General features: G+C 41.6%; 2 protein-coding genes across 11 annotated transcripts in view; one reads left to right on the top strand and one right to left on the bottom strand.

The window, feature by feature from the left end:
* LOC310900662 (uncharacterized protein) overlaps nucleotides 1-1,533 on the bottom strand; it is a 111,104-nt gene extending 109,571 nt beyond the window's left edge. For 6 of the 10 annotated variants that reach the window (XR_014585320.1, XR_014585321.1, XM_083838950.1 and 3 more), the window contains exons 1-2: nucleotides 711-1,449; nucleotides 39-138 (exon numbers count right to left, since the gene is read on the bottom strand). Coding sequence is in view for 6 of the 10 variants with exons in the window: in XM_083838950.1 (XP_083695076.1) it covers nucleotides 39-49 (11 nt within the window). In the remaining 4 variants the exon portion in view is untranslated. Of the gene's footprint in view, nucleotides 1-38; nucleotides 139-710 lie in introns of all 10 variants that reach the window. The other 4 variants (XR_014585318.1, XR_014585319.1, XM_083838954.1 and 1 more) reach the window with 4 other exon arrangements.
* RCN1 (reticulocalbin 1) lies at nucleotides 1,449-14,217 on the top strand. Its single transcript, XM_083838940.1, has 6 exons — nucleotides 1,449-1,924; nucleotides 6,315-6,508; nucleotides 8,122-8,300; nucleotides 8,849-8,909; nucleotides 11,548-11,747; nucleotides 12,409-14,217. Exons 1-6 carry the CDS (start codon nucleotides 1,596-1,598, stop codon nucleotides 12,514-12,516), a joined length of 1,071 nt encoding a protein of 356 aa, XP_083695066.1. The 5' UTR covers nucleotides 1,449-1,595; the 3' UTR covers nucleotides 12,517-14,217.
* Nucleotides 14,218-14,544: the final 327 nt, after the last annotated feature.

Here is a 14,544-nt window from a genome sequence, read left to right as displayed (position 1 = left end):
GTTCTGTCACTGACTGATGAATGAGCAGTAAAACATACCTGTTATCCATGCAGTTGACTTCCCTCTTGACTAGCAGCACACTCTAGCACCATGTGGATCAAGAAGGTAAAAATCGAGCACCTCATCACAGCCTCACCCCTGGAACAACATTAGAAACAACTTTATAGACATAGGAATTGGGGAGAGGAACACTAGAAGATTAAAAAGAAAAGCGGAGCCATATTTGAATTATTGCCCAAGTATGAAATTCCTGAAGATGTTAATGACAACTATTTAACAGGTATTTGCTTAGTGCAAGAAAAACAATACAAATGCTGTATCACAGTGGCTTTGTGAATGCAAACACAGTTGGTACGATCAGCTGAATCATTTTCAAGCTGCCACGTACACCACAGCTCTCAGCGAAACAGCACTGAAGCATTGCTCAGGCTGTGGCTGTTCGAACACATCCAGAGGCCACAACCAGGCCTAAAGCGGGGTGTGTTAGTGTTTTGTTCTCTGTCTAGACTTCAGTAACAAAGTATTTGACTGTTTAAATGTTTGCAACTTGCTCCTGCCACAAATGCAAACATTCTGAGGCAAGCATACAGCTAGATCTACATGGCTCTCTCTCATCCACAGAGTCACAAAAGGCAGAAAACAGAAAATGCGGAAGGCTTTGACATCAGCTTTTTGCTGTCATTACGGTCAAGAGTTCAGCTACACCCCACCTGTAGGTCAAAAGGATGTCCACCGCAGTAACAACAGTGGCAGGGAGGCCACAGCCTGGTTCAGCAACTTGCATGGTCGTGGCACAGCCAATGGCCCGTCATAAGTACAATTTTTCTGTCCAGTGGACTGGGCTGACAAATCTGATGTTGAAACTAGTAATTCTCTCAGGTCCGAGGTACCAAAGAACAGCCAGGCTCTGGTGGCAACGCTCCTCTGCCACGTTGGGTCAGACAGTGTACAAGGTCATTAACAAGCAACAGGCAATTCTCCCTGGTTGTGAAGTTCAGGCTACAGCATAGGAAAAGGAAATTTACTAGGTGAAAATGTCAGTTACTGCAACCTGAAGTCTCTGCTTCTACAATCTTGAGCAAAATGAATTGCAATTTACAGAAAAAGCAAATGCTTTTTTCTACACCAAATGACAAAACTTGGGTTTTCTCCTTCAATTTCCAGGATCCTGAGTTTGCTGCTCTGACGGTTCCGGTGCCACTGTTACGATTAGTATCCTCTAGGAGGACGCTGGCAATCTTTTTTTCCTACTGTACATTTTTGGGGTATTAACTTGGTGTTACACTCATGCACTCATGACATAGCCACGTTTGGTTTCTTTTTTTTTTTTTTTTTAACTTGTAGCTTTACTGTTGCTCATCTGGGGAAAAAGAAAAAAAAAAAAAAGCAAAACACTTTTTTTGCTCATTCCTAACGGAGGGCCGTGAGCTCCCGGCCCCGACCTGTCCCCTTCGTGTCCCCGTGCTCCGCCCTGCAGACGTGGCGCCGGCGGGGCCGGGCCGGGCCGTGCCGAGCCGGGACAGGGCCGGGCCGGGGCCGGGGCCGGGACCAATCGCGGGGAGCGGCCGGGGAGAGGCGGGGCCGGGCCGGGCGCGATGAGCGGGGCGGCCTCGGGCGGCGCGGGGCTGCGCGGCGGGGCTCGGGCTGCGGGGCGCCCGCGGGGCATGGCCGGCGGGGCGGGATGGCGCCTGCTGCCGGTGCCGGTGCCGCCGCCGGTGGTGCTGCTGCTGCTGCTGGTGCCGGTGCCGGGCGGCCTGGGCAAACCGACGGCGCGGCAGGAGCGGGCGCGGCCCGGCGCCGCGCAGCAGCAGCAGCAGCACGAGGACGGCCCGGGCTTCCAGTACGACCACGAGGCCTTCCTGGGCAAGGAGGAGGCGCGGAGCTTCGACCAGCTCAGCCCCGAGGAGAGCCGCGAGAGGCTGGGGTGAGACACTGAGGCCCGGGCGGCGGGAACGTGGCAGGGGAGGGCGCGGGGCGGGGCGGGGCGGGACGGGGCGGGAGGGCGGCTGCGGGCGGTGGGCGCCCCCTCGCTCCGGCTGCCCGGGCCCTGGCACCTCGGCGCTTTCTTCCTCCTCCCCGCACGGGAGCGGCCGGCCGGCCGTGGTCACTTTCCTGGCTGGTCGCTTTCCTCCGGGCACCCGGCCGCTGCACGCCGCCGGGGCGCTTTGCTGCCGCTGCTCCTCGCCTCCGGGGCGCCTGCCTGCAGCGGAGGTGCTGGCATCGAGTTGAGGCCATGTCTCTCTTCCCTTCATCGCAGCTCTTTCAGTTTAAGCCTACAGGTTTTCCACTTGTGACAGCTTTGCCCGCTGCGATAGTGCCGCGCTTGCTTCCACGCTGCTCTTTGCACCTAGAAGACAATTGCCTTCTGTTAGCACTTCTCCCTCGTTTACACTTACAAGAAGTCAGATTGCTAATTAGGACTAAGTCTAACAGTTCAAAGAATTTTTTTATTTTAAATAAGCAGAAAATATTAAATGAACAGAAAGTAATTTAAAGTGTCTGTACGTTCTCACTAAGACTAGCTCTTCAGTTACTCCCCTTCTACAGGGAGTGGCGCTTACTCATTGTATGTCTGTAGTTCCATCACAAGCTCATGTTGTAGTGTCAGGGTTGTCTCGGAGTGACCCTGTTGGTCCTTCTGGAAGCTGTCACTGCTATTTACCTGTATCTCAGTAAGTAAACGGATGAAGCAGTTATCAGAAATGACCAATTTTTTCCAGTTTGAAAAAGGAGCAGAAGAAACCATCTCAGTACACTCCATCTATGACTTAGTTTCCAATAAAAGTATATCGCTAACAAGGACATCTTTTAAACTGTCTATGTTTATTCTTGCGCCAGAACAGACTTTTTCAGTTGGGGATATGATTTGATGAAGTAGCTGGATTGTTCTTAAGCAGCTTTTACAAACACCAACTCAGCAAGGGAAGAAGCTTTTAGCAATCTCACTGAGTGCACCTCAGAGAGGTGACACAGGCATGTTAGGCTGGTGACACAAGCATATTAAGCCACAGCCACAGTCAAACACCTTTTATGTGGACACGACTTAAAGACTTCCTCTGAGAACCAAAGCCCACGTTGTGGGGTGAGCATTGTGCAGCAAAATATCAGAGATGTTTTGTAAATGCTTTCTGGGAGAAAATGGGACTGTATAGTCTACTGCTGTAACCAAAGCGTCTGCTACTGTTACTGTACCTTCCTTAAGAAGGATGGCAGCGTATCATCCTGTGGAATTGCGGGGCTAGCCAGCAGTAACACAAAGCTACTCTCATCTTCCAGTAAACAAAAAGGACCTAGCTAGTACACAGAAGAAGCCCTGCAAGCAACTACTCACATCCTTTGTGGAGGAGCAGCTGAGCAGTAAAATCTTAGTTTGTGATCATGGCACATACCAGCCCATAATTATATCATAACCTTCGAGTACAGCTGCCCTTAGGACATTCCTTGACAGAAGCATCCCTGTTCTCCCTGTCCTCCCACACCGAATCACTGGATAAGGGAAGAATCACAGATTTCCTACCTATGCGCAGTACCACAACTCAGTTGGTTTTGGAGAAGCACGACATAATCCTAGTGCAGCAGTCAAGGGCTGCATGAAGGGACTGGAGATGGGCTAAGAAGAAGAGTGGGACCCCAATCCTTTGAACATTCTCTGTGCCATTTGTGTTGGGCCTGTCATTTTCAGCAAATACAGAAGATGCTTACAGATCCTACCAATATAAACATTTGTTATTTATTCCGAGTTTATCCATGTACAGTTGTGCTGAGCATCATGTGCAGAGGGGAAGCCTTCCACTTTTAGCCACTTTGTAGCAGTGATTTCCTTACCCCAACTTTGTTTCATCACCAGATGCATTTACAGGCTGGCAGATCTAATCTGTCTAACAGCAGGCTCTATGTACCTGTTGCATGTGTCCTCTAGCTACTCTATTCGTTTCTCACCTCATAATACTGATTGTTATCCTACCTAAGTTAAAGGGAGAACGTAAGGGTTCAGGTATTACACATTCGTACATGTAACTTCCTGGGTATGACTTGGCACTGCATGTCTTAACATGCTCCGTGAATTTTTGATATATTCAAGAATTAACTATTTAAAATGAAGGCACTAATGCCTTTCAGACAATAAACAGTAGGTCCACTACAAAACTTAGAATGATCCCAAGCCCTTTTGTAGGTAATTATCAGTATAAAATGCGAGGTTTGCAGTCCACCTTTGGGAGCCTGTAGGCAAGACTATTTCTTTGTCCCCATTCTCATCCGGAAAGCAGAGTAAAAGAGTGCATATGGATGCAATGGAGCTATAAAACAAGAGTACAGATGAAAAAGATAAGGCACAGGACATTTTATGGTAAAGAGTCTTGACTGCTTTGCTGTTAAAAATACCAAAAAGCTGCTAGCAGAATCACTTTCTGCAACTTACTCCATTTAATAAGACAGAAATACCAGCTAAAGCAGTTAAGTCAAATTCATGGTGGAGCAAATTCATTGACAAATACAGTCCGTCATGCAGTGAAAGGGACCCCGGCAGTCAATTCCCCATGAGATTTACACAAAAGAGAAAGGTTTTCCAGTCAGTTAATTCATACTTACCTACTTTAGAAAGCAAATGCTGTAGCCCCCTTTTTTCCCCTATCACTCAGAAATACCATGTTTATGAATTCAAAAGCTGGACCCCAAACCAGTATCCGTTAAGCTCTGACTTGCAGTAGATGAAACACACTACAAACCTGATACTATCAGGTTCACATGACAGTGCTGCAAATTCAGTAGAACCTGCTGCTGTTGCTTGACTAAGGCTCAAGAAAGGACATTGCTTTACTCGCTGAGCAGTTCCCATCAGCCAGTGCCAGCTTTCCCTCTGGGGAACCAAGATGTTGAATTGCAAGGAATAGTTAAAAATTCAGAACTTTTCACTGTCTCCTTTGGCTGCCTGGAGATCTAGGGAGCTCACCTGTTGAATTTCAAGTCAGGATTTAGACAAGACAGCTCTTGCTCTTACCCATTCTTAAAAATGACATATAACTAGACCAAAGGGATGGTGACTGAGGCTATGGATAATGGTCATTTTGATTATCCTGAGTTGGCGACAGGGTGGTCACCACACTGCTGGGTGCAGTGCAGCAACGGACAGTTTGCTTCTGTGGTCTCGTGAGCGGTGGTTCAAGGGTTCAAACTGCTGATGTGCCCAAAGCCAAACTGGATGTGCACAGGAGACATGGGGCTGATTGCCCCAGTTCAGGAAGAGACTACATTGTTTCTCATAGGGTGGTACCCGTGATATTATAATGCTCCAACAAATTTATATACAAGCTGTAAGGTTGAAGCTGCATTCTTATTTTAGATAAAGCTATTTTTTTATCATTTGGTATACCACTGTATCTGGGCCAAAAGCCAGTTTTACAAGCTCAAATGCAGACTGGTGGTAGTTAGCAATTAACAGGTGTCCTCATGAGATTTATAACAGAGAATCTAAATGGTGGAGGAGAGAGTTGCTTTTTTTTTTTTTTTAAACAGTTTTTCAGGTCAGTTTTACTTGCAGCTGTGTGCAGAACTTTTCAAAGGTGGAAGCTTCCTTGGGAGTACCCAAGTACCTTCCCTTCTGCTGATTTCAACAGAACTTGAGGCTAGCAGCTTTACGTAGGGCAGTTGCTTATATCCCAATTGCCAGCAATGACTGGAGACCCGCATTAATGAGTACCAGGCATTCCTGGCAATACAAGCAATATTTCTTTTATCTAGAAAAAAAAAAAAGAAATGGAAAGAAGCAGAGGGACAGCAATGGAAGGGAAGACTGTAAATGGTGCACATGCTCAACATCGCACACAAAGTTGCACACACAACTCACTCCAGCCTAGCATCAGTCTGCTGGAGGGCCACAGGAGGAACTGCAGGTGTCTGCAAAATCCCAGCTTTTTCCCCTGATTGCCTCTGGCAAACATCAGTACAGGCTTTCTCCGGAGGTGAAGTCAGTTTCCTATTCTGAGTCCAGCATAGCTACCCCCTATGGACACTGAACAGGTGCCCTGTAGTTAGTAGATAGTATCTAGAAATTGAGGTATCCTCTGAGATAGTTTGTTCACTAACTTTGATGGTTCAAATTCCAATTGAATTATTCATAGCAATATTGAATAATGAATAATATTCCTTAAGATAACCTGCAAAATTGAAGAAAGTTTTAGCCAGAAGGACAGCTTTCTAAATTTTGGGCGTTACATTTTTGTGGAAAATCAGGGCCAGATAAAGACTGCTAAAATTGGACTGACGTGCAGTTTGGTTTTCTTTTGACTCTTATGGATGCCGCTCTCTTTTTACAGGAAGATTGTGGATAGAATAGATGAAAATAAAGATGGCTATCTCACAACAGAGGAACTGAAAAACTGGATTAAACGGGTACAGAAACGGTATATCTATGAAAATGTTGCTAAAGTTTGGAAAGACTATGATCTAAACAAGGACAATAAAATTGCCTGGGAAGAATATAAACAAGCCACATATGGTTATTATCTAGGTAAGATAACGTCTTCAGATGATATGCTCAATGACTATTGGGGTTATAAGGCATGATTTCATGCCTTATAGCCAACAGGAGTTTGGTGTCACATTTAGGACTTTTGGAAATCGCATTAAATTTTATAGACACTCAGAGGTCAAAAGCACTTTTTTATTGCATTATTTCTGTATTTCAACCATTTCCACATGGGTCGCCTCTACACAGAAGGTTTTACAGAGGGCTTGTTCGATGTACTGATGAAGATTAATTAAGATCTACTCCAATTAAAAAATAGATGATTTTTTAACATTAAAATTAGTATTTTTATTCAAAAACAATATATTGCATAATTAGCCAATGTTTCTCAATTCAGTCTCTCAATTTGTTAAGATTTTAGATGCTAAAATTTTAGGCTGGGTATAAGCTATAGCAAAATTATTGAATAAAATAGTTTATGTGGAGTAACATGCCTCAGGTTGGGATCAGCTATAATGAAAATCCTTAGAAATGAGACAAAAGAAACATCTATTAAAACTATACCTGATTTATTTTTTTCCTCCAACTTGCATTCCCTTTAGTTTTTCTAAGTTAACGAAGGGAAAGGAAGAGAAGAAATTACTTAAGCTAAGGGGCAATGCTGACAGACCACTAATTGGTAGTAACTGACCATGAGTACATTTCTACTGGCAATGAGAAGACAGTGTCTAGCTACCATACAGGCAGTTTTTGGAGCAAGATTCCAGTAGCAGTATTAAGTAGAAGTTCTACCCTAGATTCAGATGGGGCTTACTGCATTTTTAAAGGTAATATTTTGTCTCACATCCTTGTAGCAGTATCTCTGGGAGCCTTTCTCAGCCCTCTGTCTTTGCTCTTTGTAATCTCCAAGAGCTGGAGGACAGCTACTATATTGTGATCGTGTGTTAATAAACACTTAAAATTCACATCTGTGATTCCCAGCCTAGTCTTTTTCAAATGTTTATCTCCCAACATGAGAAAATACTCATAACAACTGCACAATTAATATCTTTGAATTCAGTTTAGTTTTCCTATTCTAAAAATTATATCAAATACCGTTCATTGTATGTCTCTAACACCCTGAAAAAATGTCTTTGTTTTAAAGTGAAAATAATTGATAGGCTCTGTGTAGCAAAGGCGTAGCAGTTCAGTAATTTCAGTCAGTCTGCCAGCTTCTGAAACCACTTTTCCTTGGTTTGCTTGCTTTTTGAAACTGGAGAGTTGTGTAGGTCATACTGATTCCTAAGAAGTATAAAACTTCTGTGAATGAAATCTACTCCAAATACTGCCTAAGCAGTGCTTATAAAAGCAGATTAAATAAATCTATAAAGAATAATATACGATACTGCAAAACCCTGGATTCCAACAGCGAACCTACTTAGCCATTTACCTTTACTACTAAGTCACCTTTAAAAATGACCCAAAGTGTTTGACCCCTGAATTAATTTCCAGCTTCACAGGAAAAGAAGTTCCTGTTCAACACAGCAGCTATTCTGGCAATAAGCCTTTGTATTTCTAGACTCTAACAGAGTACATGTCAGCAAATTAAGGGGCTTTATCACATTAGTACACTTAAAAAGGAACAAAATTTTGAGATTGTCTTGATTAATTTGCAGAAAATCCAGAAGAATTCCAAGATGCAACTGATCGGCACAGTTTTAAAAAAATGCTGCCCAGAGATGAAAGACGATTCAAAACTGCAGATCTGGATGGAGACCTAGCTGCCACTCGTGAAGAATTCACAGCTTTCCTTCACCCAGAGGAGTTTGAGCATATGAAAAACATCGTTGTCTTAGTAAGCAGAGCAAAACCAGTAACATTATTTTTACTTTTACTTTTCAGGTGAGCTTTGAAAAGCTTCTCTAACCTTTCCAGGCAGGGTTGAGAAAGAGGCACTCAGACACATACTTAATAGCCAGCTTGGGAACAAAAAGGGATACTTTTCTTGAAAGTACTTGATTTAGAGTTCTCAGTACAAGGAAGACTTGTTAAACACACTTAGACTACTCCTAAGTGGAAACAGTCTTGGTATGGACTTGCACCAAAATAAAAATAAAAGGAAAGGTATGCTGACATGAGGCTGCAAAGTGTGTGATGCCAGCTTCTATCTGCCCCTAACTTCAAACTTAAGCATGATGTCCAGTTTTCATTTATGTGCAGGGAGTTTTTTCAGCATGAGTCTTGTATATTTTTTGTTCAAGCAACAATTGCATCAGAGTCTGTGAGAGTAGATTTGCCTGTGTACAAGGTCAGGTCAGGCCTCAAATGTGAAATGACTGAAGAGGGGAATAGCCAGAATTGTCAGTTCTCTCTTGATTACTTCAATGCAAAACTGTTTTCCAGGAAACCTTAGAAGACATTGACAAGAATGAGGATGGTTTTGTGGATCAGGATGAGTATATTGGTAAGTCTTAAAGTTTGTTTCTTATAAAATCTCCATATGTCCATCCTCTCTCAAGTCTGCAGCAGTATTAACAAACCAAAGGTGAACAATTCTGTGTTTCAAAGTTGCCTATTTTCTACTAGTTATTTTCCTAGATTAATTAGTAAGTAAAACCCCATGTTTTTCTAAAGATTTTTGCAGTGATGCCTTATGTTTTTTATAGAAATATAAGATGGTGCATTAAAAATTAACTGTATAAAAACAGGAGCAAGATTTAAGATTCTCAAAAAAGTTGTCAAGTGCATGAAAAGTAGCTGTGCATTACTTAAATGTCAGAAAGAGATCAGCACGGGAAACATCAACAGGGCATCTGTCACAGTTACACAACTTTCAGTCACTCTAGGCAGCCAGCTACTGTCTTGCACTTAGACATATGAAACCTAAATGGAAACAAGACTAGAGATCAGCTGCACATAATACGTTTCACCCTTTTGAATTATTATGCTGATACCAAAAGCTAACATCTCCCACTGCACTCACTTTGATGGGTTTTTAATCAAGAAAGTATCACCAGGAAAGCATTAGAGCAAACTCAGATGAATCTTTCTGTTTCTAGTGGTGCTATAAAGATCACTTCTCATATAATCAGGAACAATATACACATGTTAATTAATGGCAGGGGGTTTCTTTTCCTTGTAAATTATATTTAGCCTCAGAATGTGAGTGCTATTCATTTATGACTGAAATAACAGAGCAGCATAATTTCCACAGTAATTTCAGTTCATTCAGTGACATTACCTACATATAATTATAAGGTAATTGTCAACATTTGTTACCATGTGAATGCTGTTTTTTCTTGTCTTCTATAGATAGGAACATAGAATGTTCTCGTCACGATCACCCCACATTGGCAAGGATGATAAAAATCAAATTGACAGGACGTGTCAGATGCTTCAAATAAACAATATAATTTGCACTTTAAAAATGCAAAAAAGAAAGTGAATGTGTTGTCTGAAGTTTCTTTATGAGTAGAGGAAAACTGCTTAAAATATTCCTACTTCCCATTTTCAGGTATAATTCTTTTCTTTTTGATCAAATTGGGGTTAAAAACAGAAAGCTAAATCTCTTCTTTGGTAGTTTATAAGGAGCAATCAAAAAGTCCAGAAACTGCAGTCTCTGGATCAGGTATTTGATGGGGAAATCTGCTGAAGGTTGTAGAATGATTACTCCCTCCCCACTTCTCCCTCCCATTTTGACTTCTACAAAATTTGGTTTAGATTTTATAAAAGCAGCTAAGCAGAATATCCCTTGTCATGTTAAGCATAGAGAACTAAATTCTCGTTGTGCCAGTGTACAGTGTATTTCAGGGACACTGTGGACAGTTCTACCAACAGGGATCTTCAGCGTAGTACACATCCTCCCACTGCAGGGCAAGGGGAGGCTATTCTTAGATTTGAGATCTATGTTTTCACTTCCTATGGATACCTGCAAGCCTGTGACCCTGAGACCACCCATGTGGGGTGCACTTTTCCTTAGCGTATTCTTGAAAGCCAGACCCACAAGGCATAGGAGTACCATCTATAAAACAAGCTTTAATACCAATAGAAAAATGGAAGGCTTGAGGAATAAGCAGCCCTGATGAGCAGAAAACAGTTGATTAGCCACAGTGACCAGAAGGATAAAGTGAACACACTTATAATTCTTGAAGGACTTTTACTACTAGTAATTTGGAAGGCCTGTGACGTAAAGGACAGATACAAATCAATACTTGTTCTTAATAATCACTGCTACTCTCCCAAGCCTGTTTATACAGGTAGCAGCTGCCACGGTAGTGTTTTCCTACTGATGCTTCTTAAATATAACACGGGACTAATGTACAATGTACAGAGCAGCTCACGGACATAATCTATGCATCCTATGTCACAAATGGTACTCCCTCCCAACATACCAAGCTATGGCAAGTGCACTGCGTATAGTTTCTCATAGACAGAGCATACCACTGATGCAGGACATTCTTTCCGGGTTTTTCTTTGTAGAATAATACCTTCTAGTGGAGTTTGCTGCAGAACTGTATGGTTAAAAAGGACTCCTTTTCTAAGATGGATTTCTCTTAAACAAACCTCTCTGAAAGCAGGATAAAAGCATTCACTTCTATTTAGCAATTTTTGTTTTCCTGCGTTTCCCCTGTGCCTTTTATTCTCTCAGCCACTCTGCTGGCTGAAGTCTGATTTTATCCACGGAGACATTTGCTGGCAGGGACAAGATAAAATTGCTACATCCCTTTCTCCTCATGTGATGGAGCTCAGCCCTAATGCTCATGATTGCAATTTAACAATAGATCCTTAAAGATTTTTTTTTACTCAAATTAAAGTGGCTGAAGGCCTTTGGACAGGTTCACCTTTCATAAAAGTGCACTGTTTATGAGGCTAATATACTAGGGTAACGTAAGAACAGACAGTCACCAGCAGAGAAGAAGTAGGCCTGAAAGAAGATATACACAGCTACTCTACACCCCACAGTTCATATTCTGTACAAAGAAATGCTGTGCGAAGAGTTAAAGGTTTAGTCTTCCTCTGAGGAACACCGTGCAAATGTCTTTAGTTTATGCATTATTTTCAAATTAAGTATGACTTGAGTGAGACCTTTATTTCCTTTCCAGCTGATATGTTTGCAAATGAAGAGGGTGGACCAGAGCCTGACTGGGTGATTACAGAGCGTGAGCAGTTTTCAGATTTTCGTGACCTCAACAAGGACGGAAAGATGGACAAGGAAGAGATTCAGCACTGGATTCTCCCACAAGACTACGATCACGCACTAGCCGAAGCCAGGCATTTAGTCTATGAATCGGATATAGATAAGGTACTTAGAGTTCTAGTGTATTAAGAAGAAAAAAAAGCAACATTAAAAAAACAAACAGGAAGAACCACTTAAATATAATATCAATTAGCAAGAAGTGATTCCTAATAATTTTCCTTATTAGTACACTTTAAATGGAGTTTTAGAGGCTAGACGTGCTAGTGCCTTAATGTATTAATGCAAATTTCAGTTGGTAGGGTAAGAATCACAAATGAGTAAAACACAATTTAACTCTAGAAGTTGGCTTTCATTAGGTTACATAAAATCTTCTTAAGTCTGCAAGTTTTAACACAGTAGAAATATTTTTTCTCTTTAAGAGTGGTCATAGGTTTTGTACATTAATTTAAACTACAAGAGGAAAAAAAGATATGTTACCTAGGAGGTAGGAAAAAGCCCAGGTTTCTATACTGAAACATACATCTTTGCCTTAAAGACTGGCTCAATACATCCGCTTCCTCTAACATTTCAATAAGCAGTTTGACCCAACTGAAGCCAGTGGGACTTAAGACTTCCACTTGGATCAAAATCTCACTCACCATGACAGCTAAAATGATTCCTGAATCTTTAGTCTGCCACTTTGTAGAGCTCTTGTATGTCTGTGCTGGTGTGTCCTTTACTTAGCTTTGAAAAAGTTCTTACAGAGATTTTATTTTCCTCCCACCAGGATCAAAAGCTGACAAAAGAGGAAGTTCTAGACAACTGGAATATGTTTGTTGGAAGTCAAGCTACTAATTATGGGGAAGACCTCACAAGAAACCATGACGAGCTATGATAGTGTGCCAAGCAACATGCCACAGACCTTTTCTCCACTTTACTGAAGTCACCGGGTCCATCCCCTCTTTTAGGGGAAGATGGGCAAGGGACACACTCACGACTGAATGACTTGCATTAATATATTTCTAACATGCCAGCTTATTACCTCAGAAACTGCATAGAAATAGCATTTTAGTCTCTTCACATGGTTAAATACAATATCTAATTACTGTAGTTCTATTTTTGGAAAAAACGTAGGATATTGGAGCCTAACCTGGGAAAGACACTTAAAACAACTCCAAGGACCTTTAATAATAATACATTTTCTTCAAATACCCATTTTTACCATAGTGAAATGCAGCTAGGATTAGAAAGAAACCTAGTTTTTGAAATAGATGAGGTTGTTTAGCTATCTTTTTTAATAGCATATAACAATTTAACAATTTAGAATTATAGTTTCACTCTTCTATACAGAGAAAAGATTTAACAAGTTCCCCGGCCTTTTTCTCCACACTCCATTTTTCTCTCCTAGTTTGGGCCGGAGGTAACCAGCAGCCCTGTGGGCCATACCTTTACAAGGGCAACTTATACAACTGGCCCTTCCCTCTAACCCCCATCGCAGCGCAGAGGCAGCACACGTGGCCTAGCACCCATGCTGGCATTCCTCGGCAAGGGTTGTAGAGTTCATAGTGACAACTGTTCCTTCTGACAACAGAACAACATACAATTGTTTGTGGGCTGCTAGTTATGCTGTTTCCTGGGAGGAATTATGCCACATGGAGCATAATTTATCTCACGCTTTTCGCACTTTACCCAAGCCATACTCTTGTTCACACAGTGTGAATGGCAGCAGTTCTGTGATGGAGAAAGAATGAGACATATCACCCCTCTGGGCCTTCTGTCTTCTGTGCCACATCAGGGGACAGATTCATGTGGCTACAGTTCTAGTTTTGTATGTATGTACGTATAAGTACGTGATACTGAAGCAACTACATGGAGACAGCTTTCCTTCCAAAGAAGGGAGTAAGCTTTCCACACAGGTGCTTTCTTTTTTACTGTATAATGTGAGCTGTTACATATATATTTTTATATACCTAACTCAGATAAGTTTGGTTGTTTTTAAATGTACTGGTTTTAAAATATGCATGATAAAACCATTACTTCTTTTTGATACTATGAAGGTGCAATAACACTAATACAGACTAGCGTAGAGAGATGATGTGAAATCAGGAACCAAGCATTTAAAGCCAGTAGTTCCTCAAGCACTGGATCAATGACAGGTCCTGCAGCACTGGCTGGTCATCTACGAACAGCAGCTGGGCATATGGCACCAACTGTTTCTTCTTCACCTCATTAAAAAAAATAGAAATAAGTCCAATGTATATAGTTGCTATCACTATTACTAGAATCTGTTCTGAACACTAAGGTCACATAAGAACTGTGGTTAAATATTTTAATTTCAATTGAAGATAATTCTAGATTACACACTCTGGCAGAGATTACATGTTCTTGCTAGCATAATTATTAAGCTTTTGGTGTGCACTTATGACATTGCCAGCAATGTCTCCTAAAAGTCCCTACCTCTTCCATTAACATACAGTAGGACAGATGTCATAAGATATAAACTGTTTTTGCTTTTCCAGTACTTCCATGTCAAAGTAATACTTAAATGCAGTGTTATCTAAGAAGCAATAAAATTGTATTTTGGCACATGTAAAACATTACCTGTTTTGTTTATTGTTTGGATTTGGAAAGTCTTAGTATATTCCATAATCATAACAATCTTGAGAAGGTGGGTTTTCTGTTTGTTTTTTTGCAGTCCTTTCATACTAAAGTTTGACATTTTTATATTTTATTAACAGAACTGCTGTGCTCTCTCTGCACTTGGATCATCTTCCATTGTTTCAGGAAACAATACCTTAAAAGACCTCAGAAAAACAAACAAAAAACTTGTTTCCTGCAAGTGAAACTGCAGCCCAGACTAGATGGGAAGCTAAGGATTTTCACTGGCGCCCAAGGGAAGGTTGTTTGCTAACTCTTGTTGAAA

The sequence above is a fragment of the Anser anser genome (genome assembly GCF_964211835.1).
Source record: "Anser anser genome assembly, chromosome: 5".
NCBI classification, from domain to species: Eukaryota; Metazoa; Chordata; class Aves; order Anseriformes; family Anatidae; genus Anser; species Anser anser.
Note: the sequence above shows the minus strand (reverse complement) of the source record. Positions and strands in the feature narration are given on the sequence as shown.

What these genes read in the sequence shown, in the direction of transcription:
- RCN1 (XM_083838940.1), top strand. Translation starts at nt 1,596, where the DNA reads ATGAGCGGGGCGGCCTCGGGCGGCGCGGGGCTGCGCGGCGGGGCTCGG. An exon ending in GAGAGCCGCGAGAGGCTGGG is followed by an intron (nt 1,925 to 6,314) that starts GTGAGACACTGA and finishes CTCTTTTTACAG; the next exon opens with GAAGATTGTGGATAGAATAG. An exon ending in ATGAATCGGATATAGATAAG is followed by an intron (nt 11,748 to 12,408) that starts GTACTTAGAGTT and finishes TCCTCCCACCAG; the next exon opens with GATCAAAAGCTGACAAAAGA.